The 16,727-nt window shown below is 47.5% G+C and overlaps 1 protein-coding gene across 2 annotated transcripts; it reads right to left on the bottom strand.

Moving 5' to 3' along the window:
* Positions 1-258: 258 nt before the first annotated feature.
* On the bottom strand, positions 259-9,908 carry MSL1 (MSL complex subunit 1; the record flags this gene model as incomplete). Of its 2 annotated transcripts, XM_079724522.1 has the most annotated exons (9): positions 259-349; positions 756-828; positions 970-1,094; positions 1,496-1,563; positions 2,433-2,497; positions 2,951-2,998; positions 4,901-5,283; positions 6,340-6,563; positions 9,141-9,908. In XM_079724522.1, the coding sequence occupies 9 exons, from the start codon at positions 9,906-9,908 to the stop codon at positions 259-261; spliced, it is 1,845 nt and encodes a 614-aa protein (XP_079580648.1). The 2 variants fall into 2 exon arrangements, with proteins under 2 accessions (XP_079580648.1, XP_079580649.1); XM_079724523.1 differs by lacking the exon at positions 2,951-2,998.
* Positions 9,909-16,727: the final 6,819 nt, after the last annotated feature.

Here is a 16,727-nt window from a genome sequence, read left to right as displayed (position 1 = left end):
AGATTTAGCTTGAGAGTTCATTTCCCCAAAAAGGGAAAAGAAATCCCAATCACCCTCCATAATTCACAATTAGCCCAGTGAAAGAGTATTTGTGAAATCAGAGTGATGAAAACAAAACCAAGATCAGGGGAGTATGGAAGGGCATTACCAGCGAATGATAACATACATGAGGACATCGGTCACATATACAGGTCTCTGCCACTCTCTGGGAATGGCATGCTACAACTATCTGAAGACAGAAGGTTCTTGCCAGCACAGCTATTTCCTACATGTCCGATGAGGTGTTTGCTTCTTTTGGATCTCCAACCTGCATCGGCTACGCTCATCCAACCAGGGCAGCTCAAAATTCCTGGCAAAAAAGGATACGGAAATCAACCTGCAAGACTAGAAGAAACTCAGTATGGACATGAGACTAACTCAGAAGAAGCCACTATGCCCTTCACCACTCCTAGAGCCCTGACTCCCAAGTCCCAAGTTTAGAGTGTCTTTCCTGCCTCAAAGCCAGAGCAACGGTGTGCTATTAAAGTGATTGAATAATCTATTTCTAATTCAAAAAGCAATCCTCCTAATTCCTGGCTTGGGAATCTTATCACTGCAAAAACTAGTGGCCCAGGCAGCCTCACTTCTGTCAAAGAGCCATGGCTATCCCTAAGCCAGCGATTCCACCTTATATCTAGGCTTTCATGAAGTCTGGAAGGGAGGTGAAGCACAGACTACTACCTGAGAGAGGAGGGGGAAAAAAACTTTACACTTACTGTGGAGTTAGTTTTGGTAACGGTCGTCCAAATGCTACAACAGGCAAGAAGGGGGTAATCATCAAACTTTCAACTACGGAAGAAAGCCAAATGGGACCTTGTTAGGGACACAGATGGAAAATGTCTAGCAACTATACCTGTTCCAAAATACTGCATTCATTCAGAGCGAGTTGTATCCTGGAGCCCTGTATTCTTTTAGATAAACAAAACTTACCATCATCTGGCTCAGGGAAAAATGAGGTAACCTCGGGCTCAGATTCCTGAATTCCTTTCTTTTTATACATTCTGAGCTGCAGTCGCTGTAAAATTCTTTGTTCCCTGATCCTCTGAATATCCCATCTGGGAAAAACAAACCAGACAAACAAAACAAACAAACCCAACATTACTGAAAACCAGCTCTATAAAGGCAACTCACACAATCCAGATGCTAGGGAGATCTCTGCTGGGTCTTCTAGACGGGGGATGGGGGTGGGGAGGGGTAGGGGGGTAAAGAGAACCGCCTGCTTGGTTAGGGAAGAGCTGTATAGGTCTGGCAGTCTAGATCATGTGTTGGTGTTCCCCAGAAGAAAAAGAGGCCAAATGTGTATAACAACAACCACTTCAAACTCTTGATACTCAACCAATTGGGAAGCCAGTAATTGAAAAGTATTAAGAGCTCCAGGGCTCCCCGCAGCATAGATAAGAGAGGTCAGGGTCCTATAGGGCTCAGTTGTCCCCAGAATGGACATCTCTAGCCTCACCTTTTCCTTCTCTTCTCATCCAGCTCCAGTTTTGCATGCCGCTTAGAAAACACGCTGTCATCCAGGTTCTGTGTAAAGAATAGCAGCTGATAAGCTACTTATCACCATGTGACACATGTATACTCATTTCCAGCTTCCAGGAATGTAAAATCTTTCACCTTCAGGTCCCACCTGAGTCTGGGAGTTCTATGGATAGCACAGGAACCTCCTGGTAACAAAATCAACGAAACACATACTCCTTTCCCCACCCCTACCCTGTAGAATCTCCATATTCCAAAATCCTTTCTATCATTTTCCAAGGTGAAAGTCACATCAAACTGAAACAACCCTTGAGACTGCCACAAACCTTCCCTACCTCTCTACTTTATAAGAGTCTGAGTTTAAAGTAAGTATCCAACTTTTTTTTTTTTTTTTTGGCGGTACGCAGGCCTCTCACTGTTGTGGCCTCTCCCGTTTTGGAGCACAGGCTCCGGACGCGCAGGCTCAGCGGCCATGGCTCACGGGCCCAGCCGCTCCGCGGCATGTGGGATCTTCCCGGACCGGGGCACGAACCCGTGTCCCCTGCATCGGCAGGCAGACTCTCAACCACTGCGCCACCAGGGAAGCCCCGTAAGTATCCAACTTTTAAGAGTCAAATGAGGTTGGAATATATAATTCTGTTGCTGAGTGGTACACGCTAACTTTTCTACTTAGCATGAAATCTAGCTTTGTTTTGAACATTCCCTAGTTATTTATTTTTTAATAAATCACTTAGCCACTCTGGACCTCAGTTTTCTCATATATACAACAAAGGAGTTGGACTAGATAATCTCTCAAGTTACCTCTTGCTTCAAAGTTCTATTTAACCCATCCATACAGTTACAAGGACATACTCAAGTAACAGCCCCATTTCTATTTGTCTCTCACTCCCTTCTACTGACAGGTCTTAGGTACCTACCTCCAAAAGGTCTGAAGGATTTGGGTCCCTTAGAGGCTCTACTGAGTGGTCCCTCCAAGAAGGAACTGGAAAGAAAAAAGAAAAAGAAAAAGAAAGGGAGGAGGGGTGGAACCACCCTTAAATCCAAGGTCACACAACCTACTATTCACTAGGACAAGAGATCTCTCCCAAATAAGACAAAGTTACCATGTGATAGGAATCCATTCTATGGCCTCACCTGAAGCCATATTCAGTGTCCTTGCTATGGTATTAAAAAGAACCTAAAATGCCATTGCGGTCTGCCAAACACAGGATCACAAAAAACCCTAAACCAATACCTGACAATTCACATAATGGATGCTATTGCAGTTCCTGAAAAACAACTGAAATTTGTAGTCATTTTGAAGTCTATAGTGTAATCATACGCCAAGGAATCTCACTCTCCCCCATCCAACTGATGGGGAATGCAGCTCCCAACCATCCACCATCCCACCAGCCCCCACCCCAGGCCCAGCCAGCACAATTCCTATTCTACTCACCAGCCAAGACTGAAGTTTCTCCTGCAACACTTGATGGCATCAGACACCCTAAATAATGCAGGAAAGAAGAATCACCTCAGTGTAAAAAGAAAAAAAGCCCATACCCAAAATGGAGGAAAGGATCATCACTGAAGTTCTCACTAGGAAGCCATTTTGGTTTTTTGAGTTGTTCTTTTGAGAATTTCTCTCTGGGGGAGGGGAAGAGGGAACAACAGACAAAAGAAAAGAAAATAAGCCCACCACTTTTTTTTTTACACTGAGACGACTTCTTTTCTTCATTATTTAGGGTGGTTTCCCTGCAACAGTTGATGGCCAAGGATATCAAACCTTAAACTCAGAACATGGCAGGTGAGTAAAAGTTGACCCTATTTTTCAAATAAAAGATCAGTGTTCTCAAAACTTACATATGTAGTCTTCTTAAACAGCTCCCTCCTCCCTCCAAACAAACTACCTTGCTGGTCCAGCCTGAACAACATGCACAAAGACTTTGGCTTCCTTAGAACAAGCCATTGAGACTTCCTCTTGAGATACGGGCATCAAGAATAAGGATTCACACGTTTATTCACAACTCGGGGTCCTCAAAGGACTGGGATTCCCCCCAATCAGACTCTTTCTGTACTGCTAGGCCCACAATATTAGAGGTGTTTGGAATTTTCTGTACTAGGGCAGAAGGGGTTTTCAAAAATAGCCAGTCACACAGAACAGCTCCGGACTAAGCCATTTCCCAATCCCGGATGGGAAATTGCTTCACGGTTTCTCTTGTTACACAGCATTGCCATGGCAGCAAGAAGGTTAACCATTAAGGATGAACCTGTTCAACTGACTGAACCGACAAAAAACCTGAACCTAGATCAGGGTCCTGGTCTATCTCATGTACTCAAGTGTAAGGCCTAATGCATTTTAGATAATTAAGAAGAGTAATCTATCTCCCCCACTTAATTTTGTCACCAGAACAGCCAAACAAAGCCTGGAGAATGCTCTTGTCTTACTGGAATGGATTCCCATCCCCATCCCTACTAGGGCAAGACACAGCATCAGAAACTCAGGGCTGTGACTCTATCCAAGGCTTCCCCACCATCACCCCAGAGCACCCGCTGTGACTGTCACAGACTAACATTACACGATTGAAGGCACATTCCAGTTACTGGTTGATGTAGGAGATAGGGGAGCCCCTTTGTGTGGAAGCCATGAAGAAAAAAAAGGGAATGAAGACCAAGGTCCCATACCCCACACCCATCCCAAGCAGCTCAGATATCCCAAGATAGTCCTTATTGTTTGAAAAATAGTTTGTAGACCATTTTATTTAAATATATGAACAACCAATGGGCTACTGCAATCCAAGTAAACTCTTCACATTTAGAACCTTTGTGAAGTATCGTAAGGTAAAGTAAGACTGTTGGTCTTTGGCAGATTCCTCCTGCCCCCCAGACCGGGACATAGAGATACAGATAAATGTTTATATAGTTAAAGAGCGGAGGCCCAGGTGAAATTCCCCACCCCAAGCTGGCTCCCCAACCCAAAAATTACCATTGGCCCCTGAGAACACCCAAAGACCACCCTCCCAGGTTTCACACAATATCAATTGCAGGAACAGTCGTGCATGGCAAAGTATAAGTTCTATGCATTTCACAGCACAGAAAACCCTTCTTTCAGAGGGCATGCAAGTTGCCGGAGATTACACCCCCAAGTCTGGTGCTCTTGTGATGAGCAACTTACTGGCAAACACATCTCCCAGTGTTGTAAGCAGGCAAATACATTGAGCACATTTTGCTGTAATTCCATCTATTTGCAATGCCTGCACAGTGTCTGTCTCTGGCTGTTAACTTACTCATTCTTGACAGAACTCTGCTTTATTGATTGCACTTTTTTAAAAATGCCAAAGGCATTTTCACACTTGTTAGCTTGACCGCCACCACTAGGGTATAAGAGCAAGTGTTCTCTATGCCTTACTTGCTACAGTCTCCTCCTTCTTTGGAGAGGATTCCCGTAATGGTAACGGTGATGGGGGAGGCTGGTGCCAACGACACAAATACATTTCTGTGGTGGAAAGGTACGGCAAATCTTCTATCTCACTTGAGAAGGCTTTCTCCTTGGGATGGGTGCTGGGTCCCTTCTGGGGAGTCGAGAGTCTTGGCGGGGTGTCCACTGAAGACCGGGGCTTTTCTGGAGTTTCCTGGCTCCTCAATTCACGTTTACAAACAGTTTCAGATAAGGAACCACAGGGTTCCTCTTTAACAGGAGAGTGCTTAGGAGTTTTTGTTTTGACTTTTGAAAATTCAGGAGCCAGCTTTTTAACAGGAATCTTTCTTTCTGTACTTCCAAATGGGGATTTCCTATTAGACAGGGAAGAAAACAGTATAGAATTTATTGACTCTTGAATAAAATCTAATTTGATTACATTTTGGGGCAAGAGAACTAGCTTGCTTCAAAATAACCAGTATTCAAGTATCTAGATATCTGGGTTCATTTGGCTGTCATGAGCAGGAACAGCCTCATGCTTAACGGTATATATAATAGGCCCTTAGTAAATGTTTGTTGAACAAGTGAGTTTCCATGATCAAGAACCTCTACTAGTATCCTACTGCCTACTAAATCTAAAAAGGTTCCTATTTTATTCAAGATCCTTTAGCTAACATTAGAGGCCTCTACTTTGTGGCCTGTTTCATTCCTGTCAACCAGAGACCAGTCTCTTATTCCTACCCCCCAAAACCTATACCATGTTAATTACAATCGCTATTTCTTTTTTCTTGCTATCTTCTGGCTCTCTTTCTCCCACCAGTCTACACACACACACACACACACACACACACTTCTAGAATGCCATCTCCTCTCCTTTTTACCAATCTAAATTCTATACTTCTTTTTCAAGATCCATCTCCTCCTTAAAGTTGCACTATTTTAACGCACAATAATCTTTAATCTCTGAATAGTTTGTATCACTGTTGTCTATCTGCATATTTTATTGCAGTTGAATTCTGAGTTTTCAAAACTTATGCCATCCTTATAGCTAGACTAATCTCTTTGAGTCCAAGGACACTTAGAGCTTACATTTTAATGTCTACCAGTGCCTGATGCAATGAAGGAATTTAACACTTCCTAACTTGAAGTGAAGGGCTATAGTTTTCTTTAAGAAACTCAGCTGTCACATTTGTTGCCCATTCTCTTTATGATGTACTCTGCATTCTGTAGTTACTATTGTGACCAAAATGTTCCTAACAGACGTACATAGGCTGCGCAAGAATGTTTCAAGACAGTTTCTCAGCACAGAAGACCTCATGATTCAAGACATAGTTCTATTAAAACAAATTCATAGGTCCTAATCCCTTACTCTCAGTCACTGGAAACAAGTGACCTCACGCCCAGACAGTGTAACAAAGTTATCAGCACACCTTTTGTGTCCCTTTCCACTCCGCCCACAGGAGAAGGGCTTGGGAGGCAGAGTCTGGGATGTCTCGGAAAGCTCCGGCTGGCACTCCAGTTTAATTTTCTCGGATATCTCCGTTTCCTCTCTCTCTTCAGTTTCATAGCCCTGAAACAGCTTGTGCCTTTCCTTCTCGTTATCCTTCTTTACCAGCTGCATCCGCCTTTCCATACGTTCAATCCGAGCAAGGAGCTAAAAGAGAGAATGGCAAAATGCAGACTTAAAAAACAAAAAAATTAAACACGGGTGCTTAGCCCCATTTGTGAATCAGTATGGTCTTCTGCCTCTTTCCATGAACCATAGCAATTCAACTTATTTTTAACAGGCAGACATTAATCTGAATAGATTTTCTTAAACACAATAGAGAAGACAAGGTACACTGCTTAATTTTAGGGGCTAAACTAGTTGGGGAGGGGCATGGGGGAATTTGTACTTCATTCTTCTGAAAGAAAATCCTCTTCACTGGGAGGGGCCACAACATGCCTTTTAAATGGCATGGCCTCTGCTACTGCTAACCATGTGGCTCCAAGTCAGTTTGGGAGTTTCCAGAATTAACCTTAATGTTCTTTTAGGAGGCCCTAAGGTTCTCCAAACACTATCCTGTCTACTTCCACTCCAAAACACTATACACGAGGACAAAGTCCAGACAGTACATTGAGAAGGAATTAAAAGCTCACACAATCACAGTGCCACTAGGGATTGCAGTGTTATTTGAAGGCGGGTGGGGTGGGGGTGGGGAGGTGCCACCTAAATAATGAACACTCAATTTGGAAGAATTATAAAAGAACCAGTACCCATAAATCCCATCAATCATCAAATATACATATTGCTTTGCATCTGAGATAACAAAAAAATTATACCTATTTGTCTGAATATTGAAAAAGTCTTTTAATTCTAGTTAAAGGGAGGACCACATAAACAGAAAATGGAAGTCTATTATCATTGAAAAGTTCACATTAAAATGTGCTGAGAAAAGATGCCAAATGTGCTACTTACACCCTATAATAAGAATTTTATTTGGGTTAGACAGTGATATTAATGTTGAATTCATTACATCCACTTAGCTGCATAGATTTCATGAGAGGCCAAACAACAACTGGAATAAGAGAAACAAGCTTAAGCATCGCTAAGACTGCAATACACAACAGAGGCAATGAATGCCAAGTTCAGACTGACACTCTATCCTTAACTCACCCCGCTTTTCCTGCCTAGGAAAGTCTGCAAAGGGGCCATTACCTCAGGTACTGAACAGAAACCTCCACAATCAGCAGAGAGCCCCCCTGTCAGCCACACTGTCATTTCATCTCCTTCTGTTTTGATCCACAGCCTTAACATTACTTAAACACGGTTTGTGGGTGACATTTCCTTGATTTCTTCTCCTTCACTGGTCGTTCTCTTCCCGCCTCCCCCCCCCCCAAATAAGGACACGATGTGTTGTAATTACAGTACCATCACACCCCTAGACTGCAGTACAGTAGCTGAGCAGTGCCACCTCCATGTTGAGTAACTTCCACAAATCAACACCATGAGATATTTTAATGAGACCGGCCCCAGCTCCCATTCCACCTTGCAGAATGCATTCTCCAATAATACAGTCGCTGCCTGGAGAGATTCATTTGGAAAGCAAACAAAATGAACAGCCCTGTGCTCTCCTCCTCAGCCCTTGGCGCACACAACGCCAGAGAGGGAGAGGGAGAGGGAGAGGGAGAGGGAGAGGGAGAGGGAGAGGGAGGGAGGGAGGGAGAGAGAGAGGGAGAGGGAGAGAGAGAGGGAGAGAGAGAGAGAGGGAGAGAGGGAGAGAGAGAGAGAGAGAGAGAGAGAGGCTGCTGCAGCCCGAACACAACAATTGTAGAAACCATGTTTATTTTTAGGCAGCTGTAAGGTACGCTAGCACGGTAATATCCCACCACCACAGCTTTCCTGATATCTGGAGGAATATGTTTTAACACCTAAGGTGCCCTTAACTACTGCTGCGGTAAAAACAACCCTATACAGTCGTGCTCCTCAGAAGTACAAAGAAATAATAAATGACTTCCCTACTACCTTAAGATGCTAATGTAGGGGAAACAATTCTGGTCTACTTAATACATTTAATAAGCTTAATTTCCCCTGATGCCTTAAAAACCTTCCAGCCTCTAAACACCATGCTCATACAAGGGAGCTGGTTAGCAGGTCATGTTTTATAACTCAGATTCCTATGAAAAACTGTCTGAAATCAAAGGTGATGATTCTCTTAATAGCATTTTAAAAAGCTGTAATAGGGTTCCACTGTGAATCACCTCGACCCCTCTGCCAATGAAAAGGCCTACGACTCTGTCTAAAGATGCTACAGCAGTGCTTAGAGCAACAGCTGCTATGGCCCTCTCCTCCAGAATACATTTCTAACGCAAAGCTCTTTAAGTTAACCCCTTCCATAAAGCCACCCCATAGGTATCCCACCTTTTCATTTTTCAACCCCTCACAAATCAGGTTTTTTCCCACTCTAAACGTCTTTCCCGCACGTCTGAGGCTGTCATTTTAAATTAACCCTTTGGCACCTGAAACCTCCCCTCCCCCTCCCCCTGGGAGGTTGCCCTTTAACCCCTCCCTCCAACCCAACGTGTCTGTGGGCCTGGCTCCCAAGGACCCGGCAGCTAATTAGACTCCTTTCGCTGGTGGCCAACCTCCTTACCCCTAACCCAGGGATACCTTAACCTCCTACAGCCCCCTTCCCCCGAGCATGCGCACAACTCGCTCTTCGTCCCGAACGCAGATTAACCCCTCCCGTACCGTGTCTCTCTCTGACTTCAGCTCCTCGATCTCCTTCTCCTTGGCCTGCAGCTGCTGCTGCTGCTGTTCGATGAGGTCCAATTGCAGCAGAAGGATCTGTTTGAGGCAGGCGGCCTGACTGGAGGCTCCCGAGCCGCCGCCACCCCCGAGAGGGCTCTTCCTCGTACTCTTCCATCGGCCCTCGCTGGCCGCCAGGGTCCCGGCGGCGGCGGTGGGCGCGAGGGGTGGCGGCCCGGGCAGAGGTAGTGGTGGGGGTCCCGCCGGGTCCGAGGCGGTGGCACCTGGGGGAGCCGCCCCACCCTTGTCCCCAGCCCAGGGCGTAGGCTCTTTGGCCGCCGCCACGAGAGAGCCCGTCTGAATGGGCAGCACCGCCTGATACTTGGGTCGGGGACTGCAGCCGGCTCCGGCTGCCGCTGGCTCCCCCCCAATGCCAGCTTGTTTGGTGGCCGGGGGCGGGCAGGGCAAGGGCACCGAGCCGCCCCAGCTCTCTTCCTGCTGCCCGGGGGCCGCCCCGGCCGGGAGTAACAAGCCCCGGCCCTTGCCGCCGCAGCCGGCCGGGGAGGGCGCAGGGCTCCCGCCCTGGGAGGAGGCCAGCGGAGGCCCCGGCTCCTTGAGCTTACGGTGCCGGGGGAGGAAGTGGGCTTCGGCCGCCCCGGGCTCGTCCTCGGGCCCGCCCAGCGCCGCAGCTCGCTCGTAGTCCAGTCGCTGCTCAGGGTTGCCGCCGGCAGGGGCCGCGGCCGCCTTGAACACTGCGGATCTCATGGTCATAGTGGTCCGGAGCAGCGCCGGGGACCGAAACGGAGGAGGGGGTGGGGAAGGGGTGAGGTGCGGGGGGTCGAGGACGGAGGAGGGGGAGGGGAGTTTGGCGGGCTCGTCTCAGCAGCGCGGCAGCAGGCCTTGGCTAGCGCGGCTCCTCCGGGGCCCGGGCGCCATCCCGCCGGCGTGCGGAGAAGTGGAGGCCGCGGCTGAGGCCCGCCGCCGGCCCATGGGGGCCTCGCCGCCGCCTCTGCTGCCGCCGCCGCCGCCTTCGCCTCAGAGGCAGGAGCTCGCACCCAGCCGCCCCCGAGCTCATCCCCGGAGCTCGCTTCGGCCCCCCCTGGCCCGGCCGGGCCCGCCTCGTCTCCCCACCCCACACACCCCCTTCCCCGCCCCGGCCCCCCGCCCCGGAGCTCGCCTCAGCCGCCCCGAGCCTCCATTTTCCCCCCCCTCCTCCTCAGGAGGGGGTGGGAGGGATGGGTCCGCCCAAAGCCCTCCTACTCTGGGAGGGGGTCTGTCGCCTCCCCCGCGGGTCTCCGGGCTCGGGGTCCCCCTCCCCCACAGTCACCCCCGGCGCCTCAGCGTTTCCCTTTAAAAAAAACGGAGCCGCTCGGAGCCGCCACCGCCGCAGCCGCCGCCGACCGGTGGGCGCATGCGCCGGGAGGGAAGCGGGCGGGAGCGAACCGGGAGCTGAGAGGAGGGAGGCGGGCCGCGCTATTGTGAAAGGGGCCGCCGCCGCCTCGAGGAGGGCGGGCGAGGGGCCGCGGGGGCCCCGGGCGCGGGGGGCCGGCGAGGGGAGGCCGGGGATGAGGGGCGAGGACCGAGGAGCCCGCGGAGCGGCGGGGTGAAGGTGGGCTGCCGGGGGAGGGGCGAGCCGGGGGAGGGTCAGGAGGAGTGAAGAAAAGGCTGGGGCCATGACGGGTAGAAGGCGAATGCGGAGGCTCCTCGGGAGAGAGGAGCGTGAGAGAATGGAGTTGAGAGGAAGGAAGGGGTCTTCGGGAGGCAGATGCGCCCTCCGTGGAAGTGTACCGAGCGGTCCACGTACCCGGCCTGCGCTGGATTACCCCCTTCCCCGGGCACCTTGGCAACCGGCCTGGCCCTCGCCGGAGGGGCCCAGCGGCCCCGCACGCCTCCTGGACCAGTCAGGATGCAGGCTCCTGTTTGAGCCTATGGGTGTTTCCTGGGCATAGAATTCTAACCCTCCACCCCCAGCACTCCCCAGCAGCCCCACACTGGTATGGGAGAGAATGAAGTTCTTTGTCTCTAAGGGATCCAGGCCAGAAACGGAGGGGACCTCTGGTTCCCCGAGGGAGGAAAATCCATGATGTCTGCTGCCTAGGGAGTTGTTGCCACCACCTCCCTGGAATGAAGCATTGCCAACTACCGACAGTTCCTTCCCAACGGCCCTCTCTCCAGCCTTCTTAAGTCACTTCTAGCATCTTCTGGGGGTTCATGAAGGATTGAGGCAAAGGAAGTCTCGGAAGGGACCTTTACCGGGAATAGGAATACTTTAGGGTATTCTCCTATGCTGAGCACTTTGTCCGCTCTCTTCAGTGTTCATGTTGTGTGTCTGTCTGTCTTAACTTACAGGCAACTTTAGCCAACAAGTCCTCACAGAATTTCTCCGGGAAAAACTTTTAAATAGTTTTAATTGATTGTATTTTTTGTGTGTTGAGGTGGGATGTTTTTTTTTTTCCAGTCTATATGGAGATGGAGATGACTAACATTCTTTGGTCTAATGTGAAAACCTCCCCAAAACACTGGAAATTTTAAATAAATGGGTGCGAATATGCTAAGAAGCCAAGGGAGCCCCAGCCCTCTTCTACCAGACTATGGCCTCAGATCTGCAAGGGGAGTACTGGAGTTAGGCATACCAGTGAAGGAGGTGTGTGGGAGGAGGCATATAGAATAGTGGTGATCTTTTTCAGTGTCGAGACTTTCAATACCATCTCTACACTGGCAACTCCTAAATTTATATCTTCTTCTGGGATCATCCTCTCACTCCAAAATCATATATTCAGCTGCCTAGGAGACATATCCACTTGGATGTGTAACAGGCATTTCAAACGTACGTCTAAAATCACACTCCTGAATTTCCCTCACCCAAATCCTGCTTCTTCTACAGCCTTCCTCTCTTTCTCTCTCACTCCACATCCAATCAGTCTTCAATCCCGTTGCCCTTCTATATATATATATATATATATATATATATATATATATATATATATATATATATATATATATATATACACATATCCAGAATCACACACCTTTGCAGCATCTCCACAACTTGCACCTTGAGTCATAATCTGTGCCATAATCGTATCTCACTTTTTTATTGCAGTAACCTTGTAATTAGTCCCTCAGTTTCAAGCTTTGCCTTCCCCCGCTTAAGTCTGTTCTCAACACAGCAGCCATCGCGATTCTGATAAGATATGAGGCAGAGCCTGTTCTTTCTCTGCTCAGAACCCTCTCATGACTTCCCACCTGACTTGGAGTAAAAACAAAATCGTCACTGTGGCTTGCAGGATCTGGCCCCCGGGACTGCTCTCTGACTTTGGCTCCGACTACTCTCCCCCTTACTCACCCGCCTCCTGCCACACTTGCCTCTTTGCTGTCCTTCAAACACACCCAACATGTGTCTGCTCAGGTCCTTTCACTTGCTGTTCCCTCCACCTGGGTCACTCTTTCTTCAGATAGTCACATGCCTTCCTCTCTCATCTCCTTCAGCTCTTTACTGAATATCATCTTCCATCATGCCTTCCTCTCTGGCTACCCTGTGTAAACGCACAACCTCTTCCAAATACCCTCCCTTGCCTTTCCTGCTTTATATTTTTCATATACTTATTACCATCTAAGATGTAATTGACCTTGTTTATTGCCTTCTCACACTAGAATGTGAGCTTTGTGTTTTGTTCACTGCTCTATCCTTAGCCCCTAGAACCATACCTGGCACAAAGTAGGCAGTTAATAAATATTCATTGAATGAGTAAATGAGCTGTTTATATTAAGAGAAAGCATGTACCCTTGACCTTTAGCTTGGTTGAGAGTGACAGTCTTGTAACATTAATAGAGTGTAAAAATTAGTGAAACCCAGGGAAAAATAAAGTTGTCTAGAAGCACAGAGAAGGTAGAACATACTATCTAGAGGGAATTGAGGAAGTGACAACTGAAGTGGGTCTTAAAGTTTGAGGCCATAGGAGGACATTTCAGACAGAGGTGAGAACATTGCCTAGGCATGGGATAAAAGGATGTTTTGGAGTAAATAGGAGAAGTTGGCTGGACTTTAGCTTGGATACTGGGGAGTACAGGGGATAAAGCAAGCAAGGTGTGTTGAGACCAGATTGTTAAGGTCTGAAGGCCCAGTTAAGAAGTGGATATAGTCAACCCTCCATATGCACAGGTTCCACATCTGCAGATGCAACCAACTGCAAATCGAAAATATTCAGGAAGGGACTTCCCTGGTGGCGCAGTGGTTAAGAATCCGCCTGCCAATGCAGGGGACACAGGTTCGAGCCCTGGTCCAGGAAGATCCCACACTCCGTGGAGCAACTAAGCCCACGAGCCACAGCTACTGAGCCCGCGTGCCACAACTACTGAAGCCCGTGCGCCTAGAGCCCATGCTGTGCCACAAGAGAAGCCACCGCAATGAGAAGACTGCGCACTGCAACAAAGAGTAGCCCCTGCTTGCCGCAACTAGAGAAAGCCTGCGTGCAGCAATGAAGACCCAACGCAGCCAAAAATAAATAAATAATTTAATTTAAAAAGCTGATCATTAAAAAAAAAAAGAAAATATTCAGGAAAAAGAATCCCAGAAAGTTCCAAGAAGGAAAACTTGAATTTGCTGCAAGCCCGACAATGATTTACGTAGCATTTACATTGTGTTAGTTACTATAAGTAACCTAGAGATGATTTAGAGGATGTGCGTCAGCTATATGCAAATATACGCCATTTTATATAAGGGACTTGAGCATTCGAGGATTTTGGTACCCTGAGCAGGGTCTTGGAGCCAGTCTCCCTCGGATACTGAGGGACAACTAATTTATCAGCCAAGGTGAAACATCGAAGGATTTCCACCAAAGCGTGGAATGATCAGATATGTGTTTTTGAAAGCTAACTTCAATATATCTTTGCACGGAAGGCAGGAGGCCAGCTTGCAGGCTGTTAGTCCAGGTGAGAGATGACGAATGGCTAATCTAAGGCTTGAGAGTGTAGTTATCACATTATTAGTAATTTGCGGAATTTCTTGATCGGTAGAAAGTGTGAGGAGGGGGTGAGGGAGAAGGAGGACTTTGTGGTCAAGATTTCTAAGGTCAGGCAGATGGCAAGTCCATGAACAAATTGCATATGTTTTCTTCCTCACTAGACAAAGTGTGGTCCTGGACTGGCATCATCAGCATCATCTGGGAACTTGTTAGAAATGCAAATTCTCAGGCTCCACTCTAGACCTAATGAATCAGAAACTGCAGTGGGACTCAAGCAGTCTTGTGTTTTTATCAAGCGCTCCAGGTGATTCTGATGCACCTCAAATTTGAAAAACACTGCTTTGGAATCTATACCAGGACCTATTCTTCAAGAGCCACATAGTAAGTATTTTAGGCTTTGACAGCCGTAGAGTCTCTTGCACTATTCAACTCTGCCACCGTAGCACAAAAGACAATGTGTAAATGAATGAGTGGTGGCTGATGATGAGTGGTTAACCTAAGGTACCAGTGGTACGGGGATTTAGAGGGAATGACAGGTGGCAGACTCATTGTTTGAAAGCAAAGGCTCTGGGGTGAGGCTGCAACCAGCGATTACATTCCCACCATTTTATAAAATTTTATTTAGGAACACTGAAGTTTAAATTTCATATGTTTTCATGTTTCATGAAATATTATTTTAGATTTTCAACTATTTAAAAATACTTAGTGGGACCTCCCTGGCGGTCCAATGGTTAAGACTCCGCGCTTCCAATGCAGGGGGGAAGGATTCAATCCCTGGTCAGGGAACTAAGATTCCCTCAAGCCTCTGGGCGTGGCCAAAGATAAATAAATAACAACACACACACATACACACACACACACACACACACACACAAACTTAGCTTAATTATTAGAGAAATGCAAATCAAAACTACAATGAGGTACCACCTCACACCAGTCAGAATGGCCATCATTTAAAAGTCTACAAATAAATGCACCCATGTAAATTAATGCAGGGTGGCTTAATACTGTCATTTACTCAGAGATCACATACTTCCTATTTTGTGTATATTAAAATGTACTTTCGTGAAATGATAGTGATAGTACACAGCAATCGGTGGTGGGTAGTTTTTTAATGTCCTTACTTGGCAAAATAAAAAGCTTACATCAGTCCCCCACAATTTTTTTTCCTGAAAACTTTACAGCTCTGAAATCCAAAGTCTAGGATTTCACTGCTCCAGACTAAGTAAACATGCTTTTCTCCCCCAAAGCGAAAAGGCTGGAATTTTGGATTTGAGGTCTGATCTTCTTGATCTCAATTCACAGGATGAGGTGGACAGACCACCAGAAAACTGAAACCTGGGAAGAGAAGCTCTCTAAAAAGGGAAGAGATTCTTGCTGCCAACCCAGTAGGTTCTAAACTGTGATAATCCCTGAACTAGGACGTATATAAGGACGTGAGATATCAAAGAGTAAAGGACAAGAGGGAGAAAGTGGACCTACTGGCTGAGAAGGAGCCTTAGGAAAACCATAGGACTCATAAATCAAGTCCCTAAACAAATCTCTATTTCATCCCTAACGGGATAATGACCATTCCCATTTGCCCTCTGGCTAAGTGTATGGATGGAGTTGAAGCCAACACTTTCACCATTCCTCTAAGACTTTTTGGAATGACAGAATTCCGTTTCTATGACCTACATTCTTTGAAGGGAATGCCTATAGTGTGGAAAGAGCATGTAGCAAGCCCTTTTAACAGTCTGGGTCTTGGTTTCCCCAGACCAAAAAGAAAATTGAAATAGATCATCTTTAAGACCGTATGAAGCTGTGTTTTCCTACTAAGAGTGGGGCCGAACTAGGTATAGTAAAAAGAGACTTGTTTTGGCTTCTTCCCGGAGACAGAGTACTCATCTGGGCGGCTTCCTGAGGCTCTTGGAAAGGTAAATGAAGACGGGTTGCGTGGCTGGCATTAACCCAGCTCCACCTGGCACCGAAATGAGACCACGGGTGGAGAGGCCACCTTTCCCTTTTTTGGGAGGATGGGGGATGGGGAACCAGCATGGAGCCACAAAGGTTTCCGGCTCTGAAGCCCTGCCCCGGCTCAGAGCTTTCTGGCAAAAACCCTGCCCTGCGTTCCAGGCCTCCGCGAGCAGGATGCTCGTTTGCCGCTCCCCTTCTCTCCTCCGCGGGGGCCTCTCCGCAGGACACGCCCTCCCTGCTGCCTTTCTTTTTTTTTTTTTTTTTTAATAAAATCACAACTCAAATTCGTCTATTTTTCTCGTTTTGCCAGCCCCGCCAAAACTTTCAGCGAGTTCCGCCCACTCCACGTGGACCTCCCTTCCCTGGCCCAGCAACCTCTGCGAGGACCCCACCCCCAACACGTGACCAATTGTTATATTTCCTTCTTGGGGTCCTTTTTCGCTGGCACCAACTAACGACTGAACAAAAGTGCCCCCTTCAGGGTGAATGTGGAGCAGCAGCCTGGGGAGGAGAGGAAAGTTGACTGAGGACTGGAGTACGATAGGGGAACGTGACTGCCTCTGCTTAAAATGATTTCAAAACCATAACTCGCTGGTTAATAACTTTAAGGATCATACAATTAAAAGATGAGGCAGCTTTTCTGGTAAGCGGCCTGAGGTGACCTCTAAAA

Source organism: Hyperoodon ampullatus (genome assembly GCF_949752795.1).
Source record: "Hyperoodon ampullatus genome assembly, chromosome: 19".
In the NCBI taxonomy this organism is placed as follows: domain Eukaryota; kingdom Metazoa; phylum Chordata; class Mammalia; order Artiodactyla; family Ziphiidae; genus Hyperoodon; species Hyperoodon ampullatus.
The sequence above is the reverse complement of the archived record's forward strand: the minus strand, read 5'-3'. Positions and strand labels throughout refer to the sequence as shown.